This window comes from Osmia lignaria, chromosome 15 (genome assembly GCF_051020975.1).
Source record: "Osmia lignaria lignaria isolate PbOS001 chromosome 15, iyOsmLign1, whole genome shotgun sequence".
NCBI classification, from domain to species: domain Eukaryota; kingdom Metazoa; phylum Arthropoda; class Insecta; order Hymenoptera; family Megachilidae; genus Osmia; species Osmia lignaria.
The window spans coordinates 2471263-2498371 of NC_135046.1; the positions used below are offsets into that span (position 1 = coordinate 2471263).

At 41.4% G+C, this 27109-nt stretch overlaps 4 protein-coding genes across 8 annotated transcripts; 2 read left to right on the plus strand and 2 right to left on the minus strand.

Moving 5' to 3' along the window:
* Positions 1 to 151: 151 nt before the first annotated feature.
* Positions 152 to 12105, minus strand: Alk (Anaplastic lymphoma kinase). Of its 5 annotated transcripts, XM_034315989.2 has the most exons (27): positions 11202 to 12105; positions 9409 to 9561; positions 8388 to 8424; positions 7960 to 8300; positions 7571 to 7763; positions 7372 to 7499; positions 7125 to 7256; positions 6914 to 7069; positions 6667 to 6797; positions 6439 to 6605; positions 6283 to 6377; positions 6125 to 6223; positions 5890 to 6070; positions 5668 to 5815; positions 5405 to 5554; positions 5185 to 5341; positions 4929 to 5120; positions 4617 to 4862; positions 4460 to 4561; positions 4197 to 4392; positions 3510 to 3789; positions 3143 to 3435; positions 2852 to 3077; positions 2652 to 2768; positions 2348 to 2593; positions 1721 to 2182; positions 152 to 1191 (listed from the first exon to the last, which is right to left on the minus strand). In XM_034315989.2, exons 4-27 carry the CDS (start codon positions 8270 to 8272, stop codon positions 1144 to 1146), a joined length of 4458 nt encoding a protein of 1485 aa, XP_034171880.1. In that variant the 5' UTR covers positions 8273 to 8300; positions 8388 to 8424; positions 9409 to 9561; positions 11202 to 12105; the 3' UTR covers positions 152 to 1143. The 5 variants fall into 5 exon arrangements, with proteins under 5 accessions (XP_034171880.1, XP_034171883.1, XP_034171885.1 ...); XM_034315992.2 differs by lacking the exon at positions 8388 to 8424 and having other exon boundaries at positions 11202 to 12104; XM_034315994.2 differs by lacking the exon at positions 8388 to 8424 and having other exon boundaries at positions 152 to 1236; positions 11202 to 12103.
* Positions 12106 to 12997: 892 nt separating this feature from the next.
* On the plus strand, positions 12998 to 15697 carry LOC117600486 (galactokinase). The gene is made up of 3 exons (XM_034316006.2): positions 12998 to 13497; positions 13556 to 13757; positions 14347 to 15697. The coding sequence occupies exons 1-3, from the start codon at positions 13303 to 13305 to the stop codon at positions 14937 to 14939; spliced, it is 990 nt and encodes a 329-aa protein (XP_034171897.1). The 5' UTR covers positions 12998 to 13302; the 3' UTR covers positions 14940 to 15697.
* A 147-nt stretch (positions 15698 to 15844) lies between these two features.
* On the minus strand, positions 15845 to 17465 carry LOC117600487 (uncharacterized). The gene is made up of 3 exons (XM_034316007.2): positions 17260 to 17465; positions 16393 to 16854; positions 15845 to 16320 (listed from the first exon to the last, which is right to left on the minus strand). Exons 1-3 carry the CDS (start codon positions 17321 to 17323, stop codon positions 16226 to 16228), a joined length of 621 nt encoding a protein of 206 aa, XP_034171898.2. The 5' UTR covers positions 17324 to 17465; the 3' UTR covers positions 15845 to 16225.
* A 747-nt stretch (positions 17466 to 18212) lies between these two features.
* On the plus strand, positions 18213 to 23740 carry Toll-7 (Toll-like receptor 7). The gene has a single exon (XM_034315995.2). The coding sequence runs from the start codon at positions 18656 to 18658 to the stop codon at positions 22721 to 22723; it is 4068 nt and encodes a 1355-aa protein (XP_034171886.1). The 5' UTR covers positions 18213 to 18655; the 3' UTR covers positions 22724 to 23740.
* The last annotated feature ends 3369 nt before the right edge of the window (positions 23741 to 27109 follow it).

Genomic DNA, 27109 nt, shown 5'->3' on the forward strand with positions numbered 1-27109 from the left:
ATTTTTTTTTTTGCGATTCAAAATGCCTGCCCATTTGTTGTTATGAACAAACCTCGACTTTCCACCAACCTGAGGTAGGCAAATACCTTAATTAATTAACAGTCAGGTAATCGTCACACCCTTAACGTTTTGCTATCGTTGTCCTTTGATATTGTTAAAAAAAAAAGATTCATAATTGCCTTGTCTAGAATATACATACAATTATACAAAGGTTTTATAGGTGTGTGTATAGAAAGAACACGCCGCCATCATTATCTTTCGTGTAAATTAAGTCTTGTGTATAGTGTATTGTCTCTCTCTCTCTCTTTCTTTCTCTCTCTCATACACACTCACTCATTCACTAAAACTTCTACACGTATTACATCGTTTTGCAATCATAAAAAAATTACAATGCGGCCAAAAAAGACCCCCGACATAATCTGTGGTTATCCTTCAGACGTTTAACAGCTGATAACGGCTATATCTACATAATTTATAATATATCTTTATTTATATATACGAGTGTGCGTGGAATGTGTGATAGTTGTTCTAACCCTTTCAGACACGACGATAATGTGTTCATGTTTTTTACATATATGTAGATATTTGTATACAGTTCGTGAGAAACTGAATAAAAAAGTCATGTATGGTTTTTCAATCCAACGCTCTGTTACCGAAATATAAACATTTGAATTATAGGCGCCGTGGTGTCTGAGTGGTCAACTGATTAGGCGTCATGGCACCTCTAATTTAAACGCGTATATCACAGGAACGAAACGTTGGATTAAAAAACGGTAAAAGACTTTTCTATTTCTTTTTCCACGAAGAATTCATATTTCACGTCATTTTTATGACAGCCTGTGTGTGGGTCGATTTAGTTGAATTTAACAACGAACGTAAATGGTTATTGCAATGACCATACGTCTGATAAACGCAATTAAACGTTTCCCTCGTGTTATGGACGAAAGTGGCAATTCATAGGAGCGTTTCCTCGGAACAGACGCGCCGCGAACGTTCTTCATCTCGTATCCACAGAGACGACGAGGCATCCATTACACGGATCGACGTAGAGACGCCGGTTATCGTTGCCGATCGTTGCAACGATCTGGCTCGTGTCGCAACAACGACGACCGGGGAGAATCGTCACTCCCCTTTGTACAAATCTCAGCAGGAGCATTCCTCTTCCCTTGGTAGCTCGTGACCCAGAGGATCCTTCGTGTGAAGAACAGAGAGACGATAGTTCCATCATACATAGAACTACGGTGAAACGAATTCAGGGATAAACAAGTTGCTAGATATCTCAGATACAAACATCGAGTTTCACGTTGTTTCTTTATACTAATCCTGTGCACTCAGATAATACCCTACAGGGTACGAACTTAAAATTATAAAGATGTCTCTGATGGCTATAGATTCTTCATGAAAAAACAAATCGAAAAGTCTTTTACCATTTTTCAATTCGCCGCCCTATTCTCAAGATATAAGCAGTTATGTTAGAGGCGCCGGCGCCTACATGGTCAGCTGATCATAGGCGCCATGGCGCCTCTAATTCAAATGCTCATATCTCGAGAACGAATCGTCGGATTGAAATACCACGCGAGACTTTTTTATTCAATTTTTCATGAAGAATCTATAGCCTAAAGCTGTAGGCTGTATACCAACTTCACCCTTAAAAATATTTAAAAAAAAATAGACATAAAGGGAGTGCAAAGGGTTACCACGCCAAGGAGAAACGAATTACCTTTTTTAATTCCATACTTCCGGGAGTGCTTGAGCGTTGTGGAGGTGGTGAGAATGCAATTTTCTCATAGGGTATTGTGCCACGACACAGGGCACTAGGATCCAAACTGAGGGCAGCTTTCAGGGCATTTTTCTTTAACATTCCATTAACATTGGTGCTTGTGTTTAGGCCGGTGTGACTAGGGGAGCAAGTACGCGTGTTCGGTGACGAATTCGTTGTGTCAGGCGGTGTATCAGAGGAAGCGACGATCAAGGAGTCCGAGTTGGTATCCGTTACACTGTCGTTACCATTTCTTCGGTCCGCGTCGGTCACGTCAATGGTGCTGCTTCGACGGCTCTCCGTCTTTGCTGGACGGTTGTTACCATTGTCTGCATTTCTTAACTTACCACTATTTTCGATGTCCATTGAAGTTCGATGTACGCTTTGCTCTTCAGGAGTTGAACTGCCATTCTTTTGTTTGTTCTGAAATCATGGATGATATTCGTCCGATGTCATTTCATGACAGAAAAATTTCTCAATTTGGCACCTCTGGCGCATCAATTTAAAGTCTAAAGACTAAGGAAAATGGTTACGTAGAAACTATTAGGATTTTTCATAAAAAATGGCTATCTCATAAATTGAACCTACCTCGGTGTGATCATTCTCATTATCATTATGAGTGGTATTTCCGTCGCAGGTTTGTTTAGAGGTATCAGCACTAGACCCATACGGATTGTATAGAAATCGTGGTTGCAAGCGATCAGTAGATTGCAGGATTTTTGATGGATTTTCGTTTCCCGAAATAGGCGGATTGCCAGCAGCTGCCTGCGCCATTCGTTGACTCGCTGATCGTGGGTCAATAATTCTAGGCTGCATGTATCCACAAGCATCCAGCTACAAAAATAAAAAAATCAAATAAAACTCGAATGACTTAGAGAGAGTTTTTACTTACTTCTGATTGGACGTTAATGCACTCGGTCTCCGGATCCGGTCTCATGATGGTTATTTCTCGATCACAGATGGGTAGAATATCAAAATTAGGCGTTGGATGATTTATGACATCTGGATCCTAAATGCAAACATCATTTGTTCATCATTTTTATGGAGATTATTTGTTGCAATATAACGATAGTTTACTGTATAAGTAATTACTTGTAAACAGTAACCCATTCTTTCAACAATGGTTGCAAAACTAGGCCTATCTTCTGGGTGTGGGTGCCAACACCGGGTCATTATTCCATAAATAGGATCAGGACAACCCGCTGGTTTTTCCAGACGCCCCCCTGACGTTACCATAGACATCGCTTCTCTATTAGTGCACCCAGTATAAGGTATATATCCAAAGGACATGATTTCCCATAGGAGAACACCGAAAGCCCTAAAAATCAAATATTAGTCCAATACATATTCTAAATTGAAATGAATTAAATTAAATTAGCTCACCAGACATCAGTCTTCGTGGTAAATATCCCGTCCAGAAAGCTCTCTGGAGGCATCCATTTGATGGGCAGCATGGCTTTGCCTCCTTTCCTATAGTAATCACTTCTATAAATATCTTTCGCCATTCCAAAATCGGCGATCTTTACTATGCGACCGGGTCCTTTGCAGGTGAGCAGACAATTCCTGGCCGCGATGTCTCGGTGTATGAAACGGGCCTCCTCCATGTATTTGCAGCCCTTGGCCACGTCATAGCCGCACATTATTAAGTCCAGCATTGTCAGGGAGGTGGATCGATCCTGCCAAATGAGGAATTTCAAAAAAAAAGTAAAGAAAATGATAATTTCTGTAAAAATGGTAAAATGGTACGTACCGCGCGTGGCCTCTCTTCCCGAAGAAAATTTTTCAAATTTCCACCAGCAAGTAATTCCAGCACAATATATTTGGGGTTTTTATCAAAGGAAACTCCAATAAAGTGTACAATATTTGGGTGATTAAATTTACTCATAATCAGAGCTTCCATCATAAAGTCAGCTTCGGTTTCAGGCCTTGATGAACACGGTATAGTTTTCACAGCAACTGGGTGTTCTTCATTACGTCTGTATTTATAGACACCTTGGAACACTTCGCCGAAAGCGCCTTGTCCAAGTGGTCTGTGACATAAATCAATTTTTCGCCATTGATTTTAATATATGACCAGAGACCGTAATCTATGATCTGTGAAACAAACCGTAGGTCCTGACAGGATATATATCTACGACTTTAAGTTCAGATTCCAAGTATGCTATACGAACACGAGGCACGAGAAAATATGTAGAATGAAATACTGAAGAGAAATGTCCTTTACCATTTTTCAATTGGGATAAGTTTCATGGAGATACTAATTTAGATCCCGTGGCGGTCCCATTAATGGGTTTAACACAAGTACCTTCACGGAAACCTACTTCAATTGGACTTTTCTCTTCAATTTTATGTGCAGAGTTCATAACTTATATCATTTTTTAAATATTAATTAAAAATACATTTTAAAAAACTGATACTTTGATGATTTCATACTTACTTTACCAGAGTAATATAATCACGAGGTATCTGCGGTAGATCCTTAAAGCTATATAGATTCCCAGCGAACTCATAGTTCGGATTGAACTCAGTCATCATGGTATCAGAAACACCATGTAATGATGTCAACTCGGTACCATTACCAAACATGACTTGTCGTCGGCGTAGTAAGGCCTTTTTGTTTTGATAACGATTATCTAAAAACAAAATCGCTTTTATTACATAAAATTCCATATATTACAATATTATTTAATAATTTCTTACAAAGTAGCAGGCAGAGAGCAGCGAATGCAAGGAATAAGCCAACGCTCATAGCAATGAGCCAAATCATGAACGTCTGATGAGTTATCTTGGAGTCATCAGCCACTGTAAACAAAATAATGTAAATAATTATTTAAATGATAATTTGTTAAGTACTTACTGACACATGATCTGGAATCATTGCTCAATAACCATCCCGGTGGACAGAGACACTTTGTCTCACTAAGGTACTGATCCAGGGCGACGCACCGGAAGTCACACCCGCAGCCACTGATAGCGGGAATAATGTAGACCTCTCCGGGACCGTGATTTATTCCTGGCCGAAAATGGACGTGCATAAGCTCCCGACTGGCGTAGGAGTAGCCGCCTTCACCGTTGCTGGGTTTCTTGCGACCCGTATCGCCACCTGAGTCACCATGATCGTCATTAATAGCAGATACTATAATATTTCCTTTTTTTTAATGATGCTTACCTATGTAGCCGCCACCACCCCCTCCTGTCAGACATCCACCTCCTCCCCCACCGAATCCTCCATTTCCATGACTGTGGTTTCCAGGACCGCAGCCAATTCCTCCTACGCCCCCCCAGACCAAGGAGGTGCCAGCAGAAGTTCGTTGACCCGGAGGGGTATTTGATGATCCGTTCCACCCGCCTCCAGGTCCACCTGTGCCATCCAGATTTACGTAATTAATATCTTTAGGTGAATTACTGCTTAATAGTATATTTACCTGCTTCTATCGAAAGAGCTATACCGGAAGTCGGTTGCCTTCCAAGGGGCGCAGGTCCTCGACCATGCTGAAGACCATTATCTATAAACTGTCCTAAGCCTATGCCCCCTCCTCCGGCTGCTATGAGCACCGGATGCTGTTCTTGATAATTTTTCAGCTGCAAATGATTGATTAGTATTGAAAAAGTGATATGTGTTATACCAATTTGATATTTACTTACTGTGAAGATATAGGTTGCTCCACCACCACCTCCACCCCCATCCCTGATTCTTATGTTTCTTACGTCGTATACTTTAGAGGAACTTCCGGGAGATAAAGACACTCCAACAGATCCATTACCTTGACAACTATTTATTCTCAATCCTAAATTCTAAAAAATTCATTTACCATCTGTTATTTAATAAAAGAAAGATCGTCTTATTTATCTTCTTCTAGATTAAGAAGTAAATCGAAAATTTAAGTCGAATTTTTAAAAATTCTTACTTTGGGGCATGCGTCAGTTCCTGGTTGTCCAACCATGAAATATAATTGTTCGCCCTTTTCTAGTTCAATTACTCCACGGACCAGAGCGCCCAAGGTGCTTCCCATGCCACTAGAACCTTTTCCTCCTCGAGCACCCATTCCTATTAATCTAAATTTAAAAACAAAAGAAAAAAGAAAACAATCAGAAATAAAATTGTATAATTATGGGGATTAATTTCTTACGTGTAATATCCTCCACGAGGCGCTGTCCATCTTTGAACACCATTTAAGTTGAAGGAAAATGGATCTTCCATTTCCGGCGGAGGTAATATTAATTCAATTCCTGTTTTATTATATTCATCGGCACATTGGTCCGGTGTAGGACCTGTTCTTCCGGTTGCACCACAGGTACCGATTCTTATAACTAAAAATGCAGAAAATTAAAAATCCATATTCTTTTGTAAAATAAAATACATACCAGTTTCGTTAACAAAATCAGCATGCTGATCAGGAATCTTTTCTGAATCAATAACTGGGTTGTAATAATTGAAATTCCCAACGACTTCCGGTGGAACTCCTAACAAATACAGTGAATTAAACATTGAAGAGTTTAAAAAAAATAATTTAATGATTTACCAATTCCAAAACATTCTGGGCTCAGAGAAAAATCATCAATGGCTACATCACCCTTGGAAGAATACCCTCTACTTGCTTCGAACTCCAAGAAGTACCTGAAGAAAAACAAAAATTTAATTTTTAGTCAGACACAATTAGCATTATGTCGAATTTTACCTGTATCTAATATCAGGCAGAGAGACAGCATGGTTATACCACACGTCGCTTCTATCCCCATAAGACCACCATAGAGATTCAGAATGATTCTGATGTGGTTTTACTTGAATCAGGTATAGCGCAAGAGAACCACTGTGTACACCGTATTGGTGGAAAAAGAAACGTACCTAAACATTTGTATGAATTAATTTGTTAATTAATTTGTTAATTTCATAGTAAATGACTTACTTGACAAGATCCATAGTATGGACTCTTTATATCACTACTGTAGGGGGGTGTCGGATTGTATAGAGGACTCTCTATGGTGCCTCGACTGCCATATTCCACTCTTTTTGACATATTTACATATGCATATGTTCCTAAAATTAAACATTACATTAACGTCAAGATATATAAATTAATAGTTTTCAAAATTGAGGCCAAATTCGAATGTTATAATGTATATAAAATTTTCTAAGTAAAATTAAATACAAACCAGAGGCATTGCGGTATGTATGATCATAACTAGGACCAGTTTTCTCAGAAGGAGTAGCACCACGATGCAAAGTCCAATTTAAAGGTCTTCCAGGTACATTTCTCCAACCACACCATCCATGTTCAAAATCGCATCTGGCATTCTCTGGTATTTTATCTGAAATTCTCCTCAATTATAGCCTTATTATACGTAAAAATAATTTGATAATTACCGCAGTCGCGTTCCTCGTCTTCGCCGTCGGCGCAGTCTTTCGTTAGGTCGCAAACACGTGTTCTGTTTAAACAGGAACCATTATTACAGCGGAACATGTCTTTCGTACATGCCGTTCCTAGGGGTGTTGATTCTGGAATAAGAACCATGTTTCTTCAATAACTATAGTTATAGAAATTTTCCAAATTAAATTTCTCAAATTTTCCGCATTACATTTTTTAAATTACAGCATTAAAAATAATAATTACCCGGAAAACAATCAATTAGGCGAATGTTATCAATAGCAATGCTAGAGTTAGAATTGGGTAACAGCATTTCCAATAATAATTTATGAGGTTGACTAATTGTACCCAGCTTAAATCGTGTTGCACCCCATCTGTAACACAACATAAATTCCATTTAAGGAACACAATATCATTAGAATAATCATAGAAAATAAATACATACTTTGCATAATTATTTCCTGGCTTCTCCGCAGCAATGGAACTCGTATTATTAGTGATTATGACCAAATTTATGTAACCATTTTTCATTTCGACTTGGTATGATGATAATTCTAATACACAAAGGGAGCCAGTTGGAGGAATAGTTAAGGACCACATTTGGGTCTTTCCTCCACCAGTGAACCACAAGAAATGACCTAATAAAAAGTGAAACAATTTTTACTTATCAGTTTCTATTCAAATTATTTGTGCAATTATGAATAATTTTGAATGATTTAAAAGTGTTATGGCGGACTTTTCACATTGAATCTTCAAGATTGATTTATCCAAAAATAAAGTATAAAAAATATTTTTTAATCATTTTTTAATAGAGGTCCTTCTTCTGTAATTTACCTCTCTCTGAATTACTGGCATCGGTAATAGGCCCCAATCTTCCTCTCACAGGTGCTTTGGTTCTTTCAAAACCCGGATTTTGATCCCAGAACCAATCGCAACTTTTCTCAAAATCGCAATGTCCAAGTTGAGTCGCTCGGCTCAGAGGAATCTGCATGTCGTTGGTCCCTCGTGGCATCCTCTCTTCCCGATTACAAAAGGTGCCGGTGATGTGACAGAAACTGACGATGATTCGTAACAATAGCTTGCCAGACAGATGAAATTCACTCTGACAATTTCTGCTCGACACCCGGGCCCCCGTACCTCTGTTCATTACTCTTTACTTTCCCACTCGATATATCCTAAAAAAGAATCCACAATTTTTCATATTTTTATATAGAAAATTATTGCGCAAGTTAGATTAAGTCCCCTATGGGTGCAAAACGTACTGATTAATATGGTGCCTCTCCTTTTTTTAATTGAAGTCTAAACAATGTAAAATTAAAAAAATGAAAATAATGTACATAAAGTCAGAATTAATTTGTATAGCTAATAAAATAAAATAAATGTCTCTTATTTAATTACGAATGATCAGAAGCCTTCAAAAATCATTGAAGAATGATTTCGTTTATAATTGTAGTTACTTTTATGGTTTCCACTGATGAAACCTTATCAATACCTTGGTAAATTAAAAAATAGTCTTGCAATTTTGTAATTTTTATTATCGTATCAGGAGATACGAAGAAAATAGTGGTAGAAATGAGAGGGAGAAATGGGTGATGAAACGAAGCGGTGATTGGCGGAAATGGAATAACTGATTCACCGATATTTCATAATTTCCGGTTAGACGGTAATAACGAAGGCATCCCTCGTAATACTAATATACCAATAACGATACGAATCCGAGTATCATTTTGATTTTCGTGGAAACAAAATAATATTTTTATTATCTTCAATAATTGTTGAGCCCAAAAAATTTTTATATCATTTTCTAATTTCATTTTTTTTTAAATATTTATTACTGATAGAAACAACGACAGAAAAGAATATTGATAATCCCCTATTGATTGAAATTTAGGGAATACTTCCTAATTTTAGTCTTATAAATTAATATAATTTCTAGTATATATTTCTCTATAAATAAATACTATAAATCGTTTGAAAACACTGTGTGTTATAATTAACAATCAACTATTTTTATATCAAGAATATAAGTGAAACTTGTATACTGTAATTTTTATTCAGATTTAGAATTTAATTCTTTCTGTCGTGGAATGTATTTTCGAATGAAATTAAAAATGGATGAAAGAAAAGTTAGTATAACAACTTCTACAATGACAGACATTGCGAAGAAATTATTCAGAGTATTTCTATCGATCTTTCAGTCACTCTCGGTTGGAAAGCTCAACGGCACGCTATGGTATAATGCGGTATTAATAATGTGTAACATATACATATAATACTTCTTACCTTCGATCGAGAACGAACTTGTACAATTTGCCAGCATAGTTTCTCGTAATTCATTCGTTCGGTTATATTAGCACCTGTTTAGTAACTTTGATGGTCGGTTTCGGCCATAAATGATACCCATTCGTCATTTCCATTCATTCAGATCCAAGGTTTCTATTACAAACAAAAGTATTTACAATTAGCGTTATTTTGCCTAGTTCTTTAAAGAATTCTTAAGGTAATTTAAACAGCGTGTCACCAAAAATTTTTAATAACATGTTACCAAGAACCCTTGTAGTTTAAACAGCATATCACCAACAATTCATAAAGCAATTTAATCACTATGAATTCCTAAGGCATATCACCAAGAAGTCTTATGATTTAAACAGTATATCTCCAAGAATTTTAAGGCATATCATCAAAAAATTATACGGTAATTTAAACAGCATATCACCCAAAATTTTTTAAAGAATTTCAATCAGTATATCACTTAACATTCCAAATATAATTTGAACAGCATATCACCAAACATTGTTAACTTAATTTAAACCACATACCATGTACTTAAAATTGTTTATTATTTAACATAAAGAACAAATCTATTTCAATTCCGTACCTATTATTATTTTCAACTATTTTGATATACTTCTGTAGATAAAAAATTTCTTTTTTAATATCAGAGAATGGAGAACGATGCTTTTAGTCTTTCGAACGGCGCAATGTAACTAGTTGTATCGCGTTATAGGATCTCGCACTCTCAACTGGATAATGTCTCCTGTATCATTAATAGCAGTCCAGAAATGTTTCTTCTCTCTATCCATTTAACAACCATCTCCTTCTTTCTCAACATCCCTTCAACCATTCGTCTCTCATTCTATCTGTCTCTCTCTTTTCCGGAATATTCAAACGATCGTTCCACAAGTGCGAATTAAGTGCTTCCCCGACTCAATTCGAACGACACTTGATCCTCTTTTCCTCGCATGTAACAGACCCCTCTTTTTTACATGTATATTGCAAATTACAGAACTTGAAATTTTGAAATTTAAAAAAAACATAATTTAAAACTATTTAAATTGAAAGGATTTATACGTCAAAAGTTCATAACAGAAAGGTATTACGAAATGGTACATGTGGTACATTAAATTTTTAAAGTTTAATCAAAATAACTATATAAATGCCCCATTGATATTCCTAATAAAAAAAAGAGGAGGGCTATTAGGTTGTTGAATATTGATTAGGGTAAAAGTCAACATTCTGATGAAAATTCATGACAAAAGTATTTTCGAATGGTACTTGTGCTACATCAAATAAAAATTTAAAACCTATTGAACGAGAAGGTTTAATGATTTTATCGATATTGATAATAAAAGATGATTAAGAGTTAATTAAAATGAAGTGGTTATGAACCGTATGGTGAATTCAAATAAACAATTATTATTAATTAAGATAATTAATTTTCAATCATTTCTGGACATAAAAAAAATATATATATTTTTGAGAATAATAATTAAGATTACAAATGTTAATTTGTTCAAATAATAAAAAAAAATTGTTTGAACAGCCTAAGTAAAATCCGAAATTCCATTTGAAAAGCTCAAGATCTCACACGTATTTCCCTCTCTCTTTCCCCATACACTATCACGCAGATTCCTATCGTTAATTACGTGACAATCATCAGAAATAAATATCGATTACTTTAGTCCCGAGCATCATCGAAGATCGACCTTCAAAAAACCCTGAAACCCGACCCACCATCATCCACAGAGCACTCTACACAAAGCACTATAGCCCATTTGCGTCAAACTTGTACTCACCATGAGGTAAAAAAGAATGCACGTATCTCACAGGTAAGCACACACTTTCTCCGTCAGCCGAACGACGGAGTAGGCCTCGTCAGTATCGGTCATCAGGATGTAAAATTCATCCGATGATCGTATGTGTGGACCGCACGCGAATTGATTCTGTCGCAGCGCAAGATCTGAAATCCGGTACGTATCTCGTCCCACTACCACAATCGATAAAACTCAGACCTCCGTGTCTCTTCCCCTCTCGGTCCAGCCTCTCTCGCTTTTCCTCTACTTCTTTGTCTACTTTTCAAGAACCGACTTCCATGTATCAGGTTGGCAGATGGATAGGAATCGTTGGGTATCACCTGGTCCGGTGTAAGAGCCTTCGGAGCTGAGGATTTCCGTTCGCGAGGCAGCAGTAGCAGCAGCAGCAGCAGCAGCAGCGCGTGGACCCGAGCACACCGGCTGGTTCAGCAACCAGCACCACCGATCGATGATACGTTCATCAGGATTCACCTTGGGCGCATATTCGAGGCTGGTGGTACAGCCAGGCGGGCGTCGCGACGTCCAGCGTTCCTCGGGTCTATTTGGACAGCGAAGGGTAAAAGGAAAGTTCGCTAGCCGGTGATGAAGGTGAAGAAACGGAGGAGGATGCTGGGATAGGGTTGAACGGAGGAGAGAGGAGGACGGTAACGGAGAGGATGCTGAGAGTTAAAGCGGGGAGAGGAAAAGCGAAATAGAGAGGTATATACGAGAGAGCATGCTCTTATTGACGAAGGGCAGGGACTCCGCCCCTGTTCGGAGCCAAACTCTTTTACACGCCTACCTAGGCTTCCGCGGGAGATCTGTTCGCGCCAAAAAATTGGAATCTTTGAATTTTGTAGCGGATTTAAGGTTTTTGGCGCAAAATCGACTGGATTGTAATGGTGCATGTATCAAAACCCCTATAGGTAAAGATCCAGATGTCCAACTATGGATCCCTAACTAAAAACCTTACGTTGGAGAAAGGTGAAGTCAAACTGTTTTTATAATACTTTTATAGCTTAGATAGAGGTATTTCCATAATAGATGTACCGTGGTTTCCATATGTAAGGTCCAGGCGCTGAATTGAAGGCCCTGGACTCCTTGCTCTATAATGGCTAAAGTCAGCCACTATCAGTCAGCCCGCACATATGATGCAGGGCAGACATTGTATATAATATACAATATCCTATGGCCCTTATAATAACTATAAGCCTTAGGGTCTATAATATCGTCTCCTCTACCCCCCAGACGGTTACTTCCGGCGCAAAATTGCTTCCTCCTTGTTCTTTTACTATAAAATATCTTATAATTATTTAATTTTAAATGAATTGCAATGGAATTTACATAATACGTATCTACCATGAGTTGAATGCCTCATGTTGTATGATAATTACGTGACATTTGTGACGTACAACTCATTATCGTACTGTATGGATAAGCATATGCAGCATGCGGTTTTCATGCCGATATACCAGTAATTTCCGTTATGCTATCACCAGTAACATAAGAGTAGCTGGTAAAAGGATATTGCAGCTTTATGTTTCCAGTCCGTGAAGACCAAAATGAATATTAACAATCGTATTTGTAATCAAATTGAAAATGAATTGAATATTTATATTTTTGTAAATTCAATTGGAGAATGTTAGAGATTAGAAAAAAATTATTTGGAGAATTGGATTTCACTCTCCGATGACAGAAGAATAATTTTCAAATTAATTTGATAAATATTATGGAATTCCTTTCGCCAAATTTTAACCGATGCCCCATCGTAGATCTGGGTCACGATTGACCAGGTCACCTTCCTTTGGGAATTAAAAGAAATAAAATGATTTCATAGGAAATACAATAATTCCAAACATTGATTACTACTTTTCTTATCTGTATCTCTGCTGCGTAAATATCATGGATATTACGTTTCGACGCACTTCACAGAAATAGAAAAGTACTAATTGTGCTTTTACAGACATACGGTTCAAGAAAGAATATATACAAAATGTTTTAACCGAAGCTAAAACAAATCAAAGAAGAAAAATGCGTTCTTTACTTTTTTTTGCAATAGGAAATGTCAAATGAAAGAAATTACAATAATTTGTAATTCGTTATTATGATGAAACCATATTTAAGCAATAATGTTCTGGACAAAATTCCAAAAACGTCCAGCATCGATGATTTAAAAACAAAAGCTGAGGAAGAATTTACAAAATATTATGGAACTTACCCAACCTGTGCCGTGTACGCACCCGGAAGTCTGACAATAGGCGGGAAAAACCGAAATGTAGAGAGCAAATCATTGTCCATGGTAGGTGGAAGTTTGTCCATTTTACGAAACATTTATCTTTCTCGTTGATATAAAACAGGCCGTTCAACTTGTCACTGTGGTAGTTGGCAAACGAAGTCATGGAAATAAATGGTGTTACGTTAAAACAATGGCAGAGGAAATAGTCGGTAGTAAAGTATTCGACATTTATTTGAACACCGAGTCACTTGAAATATCAACGGAAGAAAGTTTGTGGGTACGATATGTAAAGGGAACGATACAAAGTTTCAAGACCAGACGAGGTATACTTTTAGTTTCTAATTAAGTTGCAATTTTTGTTTCTTAAGTTTTTAAAGTTTTTTGTCCTTGAAAAGTTATGGCAGTCTGTGTGTGAACTGTGGTTATATTGTCAAATGAGGAAATTCTATTACCCTAATTTTACAAACATGGAATGCTAAAACTGGAATTCCAAAATATTGAAATTCTAGAGTTCTGAAATTTTCAAGCTTTAGAATCCCGGAGTTTTGTAGTTGTAAGATTGAAACCTTGAAACTTTGAAATTCTCGAATTCTGGAACTTTATTAATTTGGAATTCTGGAGACTTGGAATCTTTGGAAGTCTAAAATTTTGAAATTTCTAAATTTTAGAAATTTCAAACATTTAGGAGCCTGGAATTCCGGAATTCTCGGATTTAAAAATAATGACAAAACTGTTTGAAACATTTTATGATCCAGGTCCACCCTACTCCTTAATTCCCAATGCTCACATGTGTGCCCTTACATATTATCAACATTTCTAAGAATTTTCCCTCTTTCCACGGCAATATACCGCGAGTCCACTATAAAAAAAAGTCACATGCGTTCGTTGTAACGCGATCAATACCGTTAACAGCAAACGTTCCCGGATTTAAAATCGTAATCGCGTCCAACGTGCCGATGAAACGTGGTCTTGGAAGTAGCTCCGCCTTGGTCGTCGCCTTATACACGTTTCTCGAGGCGATCACGAACTCGTACACGGGCAACATTCTCGAAAAAACATTGGCATGCTACTTAGCTGAGAGATTGGCAGCCAACCCATGCCGAGTACATCTGGGTGACATTTTGACCTCGGTCATAGGAATCGAAGACAAAATATTCTGTTTCAACCCAAAATCTCTCCACTTCAAAACCTACAATTGGGATTCCAAGGACGTTTATTTTATATTCATAGAATGTGGAAAAAAAGAATGGTCACCATTTTGTACAGAAATGAAAAATAAAGAAATCTTGACTTTGATAAATACCAGATCTAAATGGCGAACACATCCTCTTCCTGATTCAATGATCCAGCTCCTTTTTTCCCAAGAAACTATAAAAATGGTCAATGATATTCATAATGAAAATGATAGAATCAAAAATATGATTGAAAAAATTGAATCAGAGGAATGGGAACATTTGGGTAATTACTTCTCTCTTAATTGCATAGTATTAATCATGTATAATTGATATAAGCAATTATTTTACATAGCTTGTTAAACGTAAATAATATTATATTATTTTAGGCCGTATTTAATAATATATATCTTTCTTATAATTATATATTTCCAAAGTTAGGTACGCGTTCCTTCAAGTCACCTCGACTGTACATACAATGTTACAGGAAAGCTGATGGGAGAAAACCATCGTCCCATGGGAGAATGTATCAGTGAATTAAAAAATGTCGAGGGAGTTTTAGGAATCAGTATCATCGACCGTGATTATGATGCATCTATAGTAACGCTGGTAAAAAGAAAATTCTTTAAGCGAAAAAAATAAAATAAAATTGTCATGTTTCTTCAACAGGTGCGAAGATCAAAATTAAAAAATTTCATTTCTTTTTGGAAACGCACAAAGGTTTCGCAAAAATATTATTTAATAAAATCTTATGGTGGAGCTTCTGTATTTTACTCGTACGAACGTCGGTTTCTTCCTTCAAGTGCCAGAAAACATCGTCCAAAATTTTTAAACAAATATTATCTGAAGGGTAAGGATCATTTCGAAGAGCAATTCTACAGACCTGAATCCCGAAAAGTTATACCTTTGTTTATGCCATCTGAGTCGTATTTTGGTTAGGAACCTTTAGGTACAGTTCCGAGAATGGGAGGTTTTCCTAGGGAAAGATTGCGATCTGAGGGGAAAAAGCACCAATGCGTGCCCAGTAGTGAGTCAAGGTTTAGCAGGGAAAATTTCATTAAATATTGTTTGGAATTTTGTATTTAAAAATTTTGGAATTGGAGTTTTGAGATTCTGAAATCTTGGAAAACTGAATTTCAAAATTTTGAAATTTAAACGCTAAATTTTATAATATTTAATAATTCAAAGTTTTATTGATTTTTTAAAAATAATTTTAGTAACTCCTCCCTACACCGCCATTTTCCCTAAAAAAAAGCCTCCATACTCGCTGCTATACAATTATTTAAAAACAAAATAATACATGGATCGTTATTCCGTAGAATTGATCTCCTTGGAATGCGGATTTGATTGGTCAACTCTTGCGCATGTCCACGTACGTCCTTCCCGATGCGCGTCCAGAGAAAACAATATTATAGCCCGTAATCTTTTTTGCTTTTTCTTATTTTAGTACAAAGAAAACCGCGCGTTTACACATCACATTACTAAGAGCACTTAAATCTCGCGCCACTTAAGTGCGTTATAAAAATACGCAATACTGGAACGGTGAAATTCATAGTTTTCAGTTCGATTGATTGCGTTTACTTGAAAATGGAATTCTTTTAGCGACGACTTCTGCGGCATCATAGAGTGCGATAGTTCCGTTCGTTGAATGTCCTATAGAATTTCCATGAAAGTGCGCCAATAGCCATCAAAGATGTAGCCAAAATAATTCCTCCTAGAAAAGTAAATGAATACCCACCCATTACCCACTGTCCAATTTCTTTTGAAAAATCAATAATAAACATACCTAAGAAACTGAGCCCATCAAAGTGTCTTTCCTTGGATGGTGATGGAGGAGCTTGTTTTGTTGATGCTGGAACTGCTGTTGTTGCAGGTGGAGGTGGAACTGTTGTTGGACTGTCAGTAACCGTGGGTACAGGCATCTCAGTTGTTACTGGAGGTACTGTTTTTGTAGTGTTTGTTGAAGTTGATGTTGGCACAATTTTAGTTGGTGGTAAGGAAGAAGCAGACTGAGCTGACTCAATGGTAATGTTATTAGGAATAGTAGTGTTAGGTGTAGTTTCAATGATAACAGAAAAAGGATCTTCTGCAATATTCCTAGCAGGAGGAGCAGTGATAATGTTGTTAGTTTTATTAATATTAGCAGTAGTGTTAGAAGGTTCAGTGCTAAGATAAATTTTGGGAACATCAGTGGTTTTATCCGTTGTCTGCTGACCCTTAATTTCCTTATCTTGTGGTGCTGCAACAGCTGTCCAAAGAATTAATATTATATTGAAAGAAATAAATATGTTTGATATACTGGATGTTGATAAATTATTTATCTGCTTGGTGAAAATAAATTACACTAAACAAAATCCTCTAAAAGTTATTTGAATTATAAAAAAATTCCCGCTAGACGCATAAAATCAATAAAATGGTTTCAAATGAATAAATAATGAAAACAAATGAAAAACAAATTGCATCATATACGTATTTTCCCAAGCGTCAGCAAAACGAAAGCGATACGGGTGAACGGTATCTGCATCGTAAAAATGAAAAATCTCTATCACTAATTCATATTCATTAGTTTATCTGCGCATACCAGGAAATTAAAAAAAAATATGTCGCCTACATAACTGTATACTTAAAAGGAAATATATTGTTTATTACTTACCCTCCTTACCCGCAATACAACAAATTGTTGTAGCCAGAAAGGTGGTTATATAAATTAATCTCATCTTGGAAATAGCTTGGAATAATATACGTATACTGTTTAAAGAATGTTGACAAATGGATTCCCCGCTACAAATGAAGTCACAGGAACGTGCTACGTAAGCTTCTGGATGAAATTGAACTGGTCGCTGGAATCGGCCTCCACCAATTATAGCAGTAATGGGACAGTAGCGACCCCCGGTGTCGTTTTTTAAAAATACATTCCCTAGATGGCGGAAAAGGACACGTGGGTATCAAATTTTATTAAATAATTAATATTTCTAAATTATATAGTAAATCTTATAATAATATTATAATATTACCATTTTCTAAATTAATATCTTCAAAACTAGAATTTGCAAAATTCATACTTTCCGCCATTTTCTCTAGGGAAGCTTACTATGTTCAGTTTCGCACTATTTTATTAGTTTACCACAATAATAAGTTAAAACGATCATTAATTACTTCATCCATGTAATAATTATGATAATTTGAAGGTAAAATTTGTAATAATTTAGCTATTTTGAAAAGAACGTGTGGTTTTGAAATGCCAAAGCAGTACCGTTTTTAATCTAAGGCACCCTAGGTTTAAGATTTTATAAAATTAGGCTTAAGCTCCGAATCCTGCGTACTCTATATACGGCATCAAGCCATTTATATCAAACCATTTTATTGATTTAATAATTTTCAAAAAGGAATTGCTACTATTGAAACAAGTTGTTTCAAAAAATTTGCCACAGCATTGATTAGAGTCACGGTCTGGCACCTAAAAAATGCACCAATGGGCATGAAGTATAATAAAATATCAGCGACCATATGGTCGCCTGTGCTTTGAGTTCTGGCGCACTCTAGCGTTGGAAATCGAAATCGAAGAGGAACGGCATCGGAATGCCGATGATGCGCGCTCAGCAGCGGTCTGCTGGATCAGTGCTAGTGCTTGATGCGAGGCGAGTGTACGGAGGTGCACGGGCGCTTCGCGCAAACGGTTCAGTACAGACTGTTTTCGTTCTGTCGTTTCATTCAATCGTGTTCCTCTTTAAACCACCTGACGACATTAGCTACCCGCTAAAGTGTGTGTAAGAACGAAAAGAAAGGCGCCGGTTCGCGAGTGAGAAACCTAGTGGAATATCGTAAGGGTGTCTCTCCACCAGCCCACGACTAAAGGGCAAGAGAAATGGGCCGGTCCGTACTTACGTGATAGGAGGTGCACGAGCGCGCGCGCGCTCGCGCTCGCACTCGCTCGCGTGTGTATGTGCGTGCGTGTGTCATCGCTGTGCGAGTGTGAGAAAGGAGGGTGAGCTTCCCTATATTCTGAAAGTGACCGGGTTCGTTCGTTAAGCTTAACGTCGCAGCCCAAGATGACAGCCAAGTATGTTTTCATGACGCTGATCAACGCGGCTTTGCTGTTGACGATCCTCTCGGAGTCCACCGGGGCCTCCTGCAAGTGGTTGTCCGAGGGTGGAAACGAGACGCGTTCCGCGGACTGCTCTCTCAGAGTATTGGATCCCGGCACAATCACCAACCTGGTCTCGTCGTTGGACGGCGCTCTGAAATTGCGGATCCGTTGCAGTGACGTCCATCACTTTGAGAGCAGCTTTAACGCGCAGAGCTGGCAGCGCTTGACCAGCCTGCACGACCTCCACGTGCACGGGTGCAAGGTACTACGAATACCCGAAGGAGCCTTTCAACCACTGCTGGAGCTAAAGAGACTAACCGTGCAAACCTTCAACGCGGTCTGGGGTGCGGGTCGTTATCTGGAGCTCGCCCCGGATTCACTGCTCGGCCTGCGGGAGCTGCACACATTGGAGCTGCTGGAAAGCAACGTGCAGGCGCTTCCAGTAGGCCTACTTTGCGGACTGGATAATCTTCAAACGTTAAACCTCACCGGCAACCGCCTGCGGGACGTGAACGAGATAGGGTTGAACCGAAGGGATATCCTACCCGAGGAGCCTTGTCGAGCAGACATTCGCATTCTGGACTTGTCACGGAACGACATCAAACGCCTACCTCAGAACAGTCCGCTGCTCGGCCTGCGTCAGTTGCAAGAGTTACACCTGCAGCGGAACACGATCGTGGAGATTGCCGGTGACGCGCTCAGCGGACTGACTGTACTGCGTACCTTTAATGCCAGTTATAACTCCCTGGATTCGTTGCCCGAGGGCCTGTTCGTCAGTACGAGGGATCTACGAGAGATACACCTGGCGTACAACGGGCTGCGCGACCTGCCGAAGGGTATATTCACCCGGTTGGAGCAGCTGCTGGTGCTCAATCTGGCGGGCAATCGGTTGGGCAGCGACCGAGTGGACGAGACAACGTTCCTGGGATTAATTAGACTGATCGTCCTGGATTTATCGTACAATCTACTAACGCACATCGATGCTCGTATGTTCAAGGACCTCTTCTTCCTTCAGATCCTTGATCTGAGAAACAATTCTATAGATCGTATAGAGAGCAACGCCTTTCTGCCCCTGTACAACCTACATACCCTTGAGCTGTCCGACAACAAGCTGCACACCGTGGGAGCACAACTGTTCAACGGCCTGTTCGTGCTGAATCGGCTCACGTTGTCCGGCAACTCTATCGCGAGCATCGACCCGTTGGCGTTTCGCAACTGTTCCGATTTGAAGGAACTGGATTTGAGCGGTAACGAGCTTACGGCCGTGCCCGACGCGCTGCGCGACCTGGCTCTCTTGAAAACCCTCGACCTAGGCGAGAACCGGATCAGCAGTTTCTATAATGGTTCGTTCCGCAATCTGGATCAACTAACCGGATTGCGGTTGATCGGTAACGATATCGGGAATCTATCGCGCGGGATGCTCTGGGATCTGCCCAATCTGCAGATTCTGAATCTGGCCAGGAACAAAGTGCAGCACGTCGAAAGATATGCGTTCGAACGTAACCAGCGACTGGAGGCGATCCGGCTGGACGGGAACTTCCTATCGGACATTAATGGTGTCTTCACCAGCATCGCCAGTCTGTTGTTACTGAATTTATCAGAAAATCACATCGAGTGGTTCGATTATGCTTTCATCCCTGTGAACCTAAAATGGCTGGACATACACGGAAACTTCATCGAAAACCTGGGGAATTACTACGAGATCCGTGACTCCAAGGTGAAGACACTGGACGCAAGTCACAACCGCATCACGGAATTGTCGCCTCTGTCTGTGCCCGACAGTGTAGAGTTACTATTCATTAACAATAACTACATCAGCGTGGTTCGCCCCAATACCTTCACGGATAAGGTGAACCTGACCAGAGTCGACATGTACGCGAACATGATCGAGACAATGGAGCTAACGTCGTTGCTGTTGACCAAGGTCCCCGAGGACAAGCCTTTGCCCGAGTTCTACATCGGAGGCAATCCCTTCAATTGCAACTGCTCTATGGACTGGCTGCCGTCGATCAACAATCAGACGTCGACGGGGGAGTACCCTCGCATTATGGACTTGGACAACGTGATGTGTCGAACATCCGGTCCACGTGGCGTAGCTATCGTGCCCGCTTCCACGGCGCGGGCCGAGCAATTCCTTTGTCGCTACGAGGCCCACTGTTTCGCCCTTTGCCATTGCTGTGACTTCGATGCGTGTGACTGCGAGATGACCTGCCCGGCCGGCTGCAAGTGCTATAACGACCGCACATGGAAAACGAACGCCGTGGACTGCTCCGGCCTCAGCGTCGAGGAGATCCCCAGGCGCATACCGATGGATGCGACCGAGGTTTACCTAGACGGTAACGTGTTACGCGAGTTGCAAAATCACGTGTTCATCGGGCGCAAGAATATGCGGGTGCTTTACGTGAACGCAAGCGGCATCGAGTCCATTCAGAACCGTACCTTCAACGGTCTGAACAACCTGCAAATTCTTCACCTCGAGGACAATCGAATTCGCGAACTGAAGGGATTCGAGTTCGAACGCTTATCCCACCTGCGCGAACTGTACCTGCAGAACAACCTGATCGGTTTTATTAGTAACCTGACCTTCCTGCCGTTACACTCCCTCGAGATACTAAGACTCAGTGGTAATCGACTGGTGACCTTCCCTGTGTGGCAAGTCACTCTGAACGCTAGGCTCGTGGAGCTGTCCCTGGGCAGCAATCCGTGGTCCTGTCGCTGCAAGTTTCTCCAAGAACTGTCCTCGTGGGTGTCGGACAATGCGCACAAAGTGGTGGACGCTAGCGACGTATGGTGTTACTATGGGGGTGACGCGAGGCCCGCTTACCGTCGGCGGTTGAACGTCAATGAGACGGTCTGTTCCGATTACTTTTCTCAGGGAGGCGTGATAGAGAGCATCATGATTTCCGATTACCTGCCTCTGGTAGCGGCTACCTTGTCCGCGGTGTTAGTCCTTCTGGTGATCATAGTCCTCGCATTTATATTCCGCGAGCCAGTGGGCGCCTGGGCCTACTCGAAATACGGTTTGCGGTTTCTGCGCGCGAAGCCAGGGAAATCCACCGTTGGCACGGCGACAATGCCTTCTGCGGCACCGATGTCCGCTTGCTGCGACGGCGACCGCGAACGCCTGTACGATTGCTACGTTTGCTACAGCCCCAACGACGAGGACTTTGTGCTGCACTCGCTGGCCGTCGAGCTCGAGCACGGTACCGCGGGTCTCCGATTGTGCCTGCACCATCGCGATCTCCCTTGCGTGCTTCGTGCTTCTGCTCCGGCCCCGGTCATTCTGGAGGCAGTGGACGCGTCGCGCCGCGTGTTGCTCATCCTGACTCGCAACTTCCTGCAGACCGAGTGGTCCCGCTTTGAGTTCCGGGCGGCGCTACACGAGGCGTTCCGCGGTCGGGCCGCTCAGTTTATTATCGTGCAGGCGGGCCACGCGTGTCCGGAAGTGGAGCGCGATCGTGAGCTGCGACCTTACCTACGCACCGCGGCAGCGATACTCACGTGGGGAGAGAAGAGGTTTTGGGAACGCCTCCGGTACGCGATCCCTTCAACCAACACGGGAGACATCTCCGTCGAGAGTAAATCCTCGCCGCTGGTTTACAAGCGTAACATCAATACGTACACCCTGGACGGGGTAGGTAGCGAGAAGAGTAGCATGTCCACCCTACGCGCGCAAGAAAGGCAGCGTACTTTCTTCAAGGATTCCTCTCCGACGACCGCACTGATGCTGCAGCACGCACCTCCTCCCGCCTACTCCTGCGGTACCGTGTCCGTACCGCAGCAACCTCCTTCGTCGCCGCAGCCCAGGCTGACCGTCAATCACGCCTATCGAGACGCGGTACCAGGTAACAACCTCATCGCCACGACGGTCAGCAGCGGTAGCAGCGAGGATCACAGGAGACCCCTATCCGAGCATATATACTCCTCCATCGACTCGGACTATTCCACCTTGGAGAGGACCGCCTGGAGGCAGCAGCAACCCCCGCCCCCTCCGCCCCCGCCATCCTCCGGACAGGCCTACCTCGTCTAGCTTCGCGGCGATTGTGATACGTTCTCAGAAGGAAGAAGCTTGGTCTTGCTTTTTGTGTTCACACAGGGGGACGTGTTCATTCTGACGAACGAAAGATATTATTTTCTGAGTGTCACAGGTTCTCGGGATGATTAGCCGATGCTACTTGCTCGTTTCTCGCGAGACGCGCTCGCTCTTTGTAATTGTTCACTTTTCCACTCCTGGCATTGCTGCTCCGTCCCCTTCTTTTGTTGTCGTTCATCCTCCTCCGGTGCGGTGCGCGCGCGCGCGGGCGCGAAACTTCTGAATGGCGTCTCGCAAGAAGCCAGGGAGTCAGCGAGCGATAAACACGTCTCCTTTGCGGGAAATCGTTCATGAGCGTGTACATATTCTATTATAATGAGCGCGATATGTAAATACAGCTGCAATATGTACATAAACATTATACACGATTACGTCCTAAGAGAGAGAGAATGTATGAAGCGAGCGAGTGTTTTAGCTTCGATTTTCAATTCTCTAGGTAGACGACCTTTTTGTAATTTTATATGTCCAACGATACTGTACGATATGTAAATATGTAAGATATTATTCGTCGCGTACAGAATTAAGAGTGAGAAAAGATGAAGGCATGTGCTTGGTGATCACGACACCAGTGTCGTAAGAACTTCAACTGTATACTTGATTTTATTTAAATCATGTGAATAAATTTATAAAATACGTTATTACAAGCTTGTGAGAATACAACCTAATCTCTGTTCTATGGGGGATGGAGAGATTTACCGAATCGGGCCCGAAATTTCTGAGTTTCAGTTTCAACCTGCTACTCTTGTTTTCCAAGCACCGCCTACAGGATATATTCCTCTGTAACGGTGTTGTTTCTCACACACACACACACACACACACGCTGTAGTATAATACTATATAGATCGGGAACGGAACATTGATCCTAGTCAGCGCCACCGCGCACTCACTGCACACCATCTGCACACTTACATTATTAATGCTCCTACACCGGTGCCGCAGGCTGCACCATTTAGAAAATCTTTGGGGGAATTTTCATGGAAAGTTTGTTTGAAGCCTTTGAAACTATGATTTCCGTGACGGGCCGAGTAGGCTGTCCGTTGAAAACCAGTTCTGGCTCGGGGAATGTAAGTACGGCTGTAATTACTTACACCATACTTACCGGCTACACGATCTAGCCATGGGGTCTATTGCGGTATCTCACGGGCGCAGCAGCGAGAGAAAGGGAACCAGCGTCCTCGAGCACCTTTCACCGGAGAGGGTGGGCGCCACGCGTCAAGTTCGTAATATGGGTCGTTCTTGCGAAACATTGAAGCAATTGTCGGCCTTGAAGAGCCCAGGCCCAATGGCGCAACCTGACAGAACAGGGACATTGGCCTGCATCCCAGCAGTATATTGCCCTACGCCTCTGCTCTTTCTCCGGGGCTAAAGTTTTATCGGGTCGGCCATTGCGTGTGAGACGGTTTTCCTAGTATTTGTGGCGAGTTCGAAAGCCGCGATATCGTTGGCAGGTTTTCTGACTTGCGTGACGACTGCCATGTTTGCAAGGAGGGAGAGAAAGAGAGCTGCCCCGTCGCGCCACCTGCGCCTAACCTGCGCATATGCCCTCCACCCCTCTGGTGCAGGCGGCCGTTAAACGTACACCGTTGAAGTTGAAGCCAGTAATTTCGCGAAAACTGCCACCACCGTCGTCACTGTCGCTGTCGTTGCACTCAACAATGCGAATACCACGTGTGTGCACGCGATCCTATTCAGTCAGGCCCGAGAAACAGTAGATTTACGATGACCCAGCTTCTTCGAAATCACACCCGGCCCAGTTTTTCCGCAAATCATATACGTACATGTGTGTACGCCTTAAACGGGCCGAGGGGGGAGGATGTAAACTAGAAGGCTGCGTGACCTGTCACCGTGAGCGCAGCTAGATTTATACGCGGATGCTAACTTGTCGCATATTTACTTCGCTGGCTTCCCTTTTTGAGGTACCTTACCCTAACGCTCACACCCCCTCGATGACAAGCCGCAACAATGCCGAGGGGGCAGAATGCCCGACGCCAGTACCAACTGCCACGCACCTTTTCTTTTTTCTTTTTTCTTTTTACCTATTCTACCTGGCCAGGTAGCCGACTGTGTATCGACCACTCGTATATATTCACCGATGCAGTGATCCGCATGGAAAGATCCAACTCTATGGATTTACGTTGGGCGCAAACCATTTTTTAAGCGCATTAAGGGTGTCACTTTTGAAACGGTTTCCATGTAATTATGTACTCACTGTCAGTTGGAGTAATAGAGGGGGTTTGAGCGCAATGGCACAGGGTGACTTAATCTAATCTAATTTTAACTTGTTACACATAAAAATTTGTTTTACTGCAATCTTAACTTATGTAGTTGGTTGCCGTAGATACACATCCTTCACGTCTTTGGAGACCGACTTCCTTGGGGTCTCTTGTGCCCTATGCATTGCCACTTTACATGTGAGCTGTGCAAATAGTAGGTGGAGCCTCTTCGAAAATTCAGGGCAAATCGGTGATTCAATTACAGGGAAATGTGAACGAAAAGCCCTGGAGGATCTGGCATGATACTTCATGAAATGCAGTTTCAGCTGTCTAAAATACAGAATGTAGCAAAAATAATGGAATCTTATAATAGACGGCCCGCATTGATCTTGGTCCTGGACAATGTATTTCGAATTACGCAATAATACCCCCTTTTCACTATGGGACAAGCGTTGACACGAAATCAATTTGCCCGGATTGTTAATTAGGTAAATATTTTGCATAAAAGGTGGATTAACTGGAAGGAAAAATTAATTAAAATTGCGCGTACAGAGGAAACTCTTTTGCAATATAAACGCGGTGCTTTATCATCCGCACACCACAGAAAATAAAATGAAACAGGGGTGGAGATTGTAACGATCGTGATTCAATATTTTTTATACAGGAGGAGAAACTTTAATTTAGAAATTACTTAATTTTGTATTTCGCATGTCTCTGTCTCACACTACGCACATCAGTGCCCGTAACTTCTCCATTTGCCTATCACTGCCCTAGGGACCTAACTCGCAAACCTATGGAGCCAAGAGACATATGTACGTTAAATCTATATCGAATTAATACTTCCCCAAAAAAATGCAAATCCCAAACCTCAGAATTCCCCGATTCCTCTCCCGGACCAACAACTTGCAATGCTCTTTAAAAACTCAATGCCCAACTCCCGACTTAATAAACACGATTCTCCTCCATTCAGCCGTTGAATAAAGCCAATTAACCATCGGAATAGGTTTGATTGATTCGCTTCGGGTGTAGGTTTCCTAGCCTTCCTAAGGCGACAGATCCTCTGAAAACAAGTGGCCGTCTTTGTTTTTGCCCTGTTAGGACAAAAAAAGGATGGGTTGCTCCGGTTCCCCGGCTACCGTCCTTCGATCCGACGATAGGTATCTGAGCGGGTCGTGCGTACCCACACACACTATTCGGTTGGCACGCTAGCCTTCTCCGGAGGTTAGATGCGCGTGATAATGCTGGCAAAAGAGAAGAGTGTATACCCTTGGAGTTAGGTCCGCTCGGATAGAATGGCGGGTGTGGTACGTGACTATGCGCAAAGAAATGACCGTAGGGGGGAAGGAGTCGAAGAAGGTTGGGAGAGCAAGAAGAGCTACCGGGAGAGGATGCGTTGGTTCCGTTATCGACCTGCAGCAGGGCGTGTCTCTGTTCATCCTTCTCCCTCAGCTATTTCGATCCTTCTCCGTTACTTTAGTTCCGTCTCTGTCCGAAGCGCTCGCGGCGTTTTGCCTCTTCCGTCTTCGTCATCCTGACGGGTTCGGGCACACACACGGAGGCCCTACACTACACCGTCTCTCTTGACTTCTCGATTGCGCCACACGCTCTCGGGCCCTTAGTTATTGGCATTATTATTATTTGCACCTTTCCGCGCGTACACCATCGACCGGCCTCGTTGCACACACCAGGGCGGCGGGGCAGGGGGAGGAGGGCTTGTAACGAGTTAACGAGTTTAAAGAAATGACTCACTGCTCGCGCCCTCCCTTGGCACAAAGGATAATAAGATGGAACGTGTGACGAATAATCGTCGTTAGAAGCAGACATTCTTCGGATTTTAGAGCTGAAATTTTTGTGAAAATATGACGGAACTATAGATAGATATGTCGGGCATGAATGAATGTTTTGTCTAACGTTCACTGCATTCTTGTTTCATTTCATTTTTTCTTTTCTCTCTTTTTTTTGAATTTTTCTGTTTTAATAATGGATGTCTCGTTGTCCCCACTGCGTTCATTTTTTTTTTAATTTCAGCTTGAAACTTTACTATTTAAAGTTCCCTAATAATTATAATAATTGTTACCTGTCTGGTTCCATTCTGGTAGTTGGTATAACG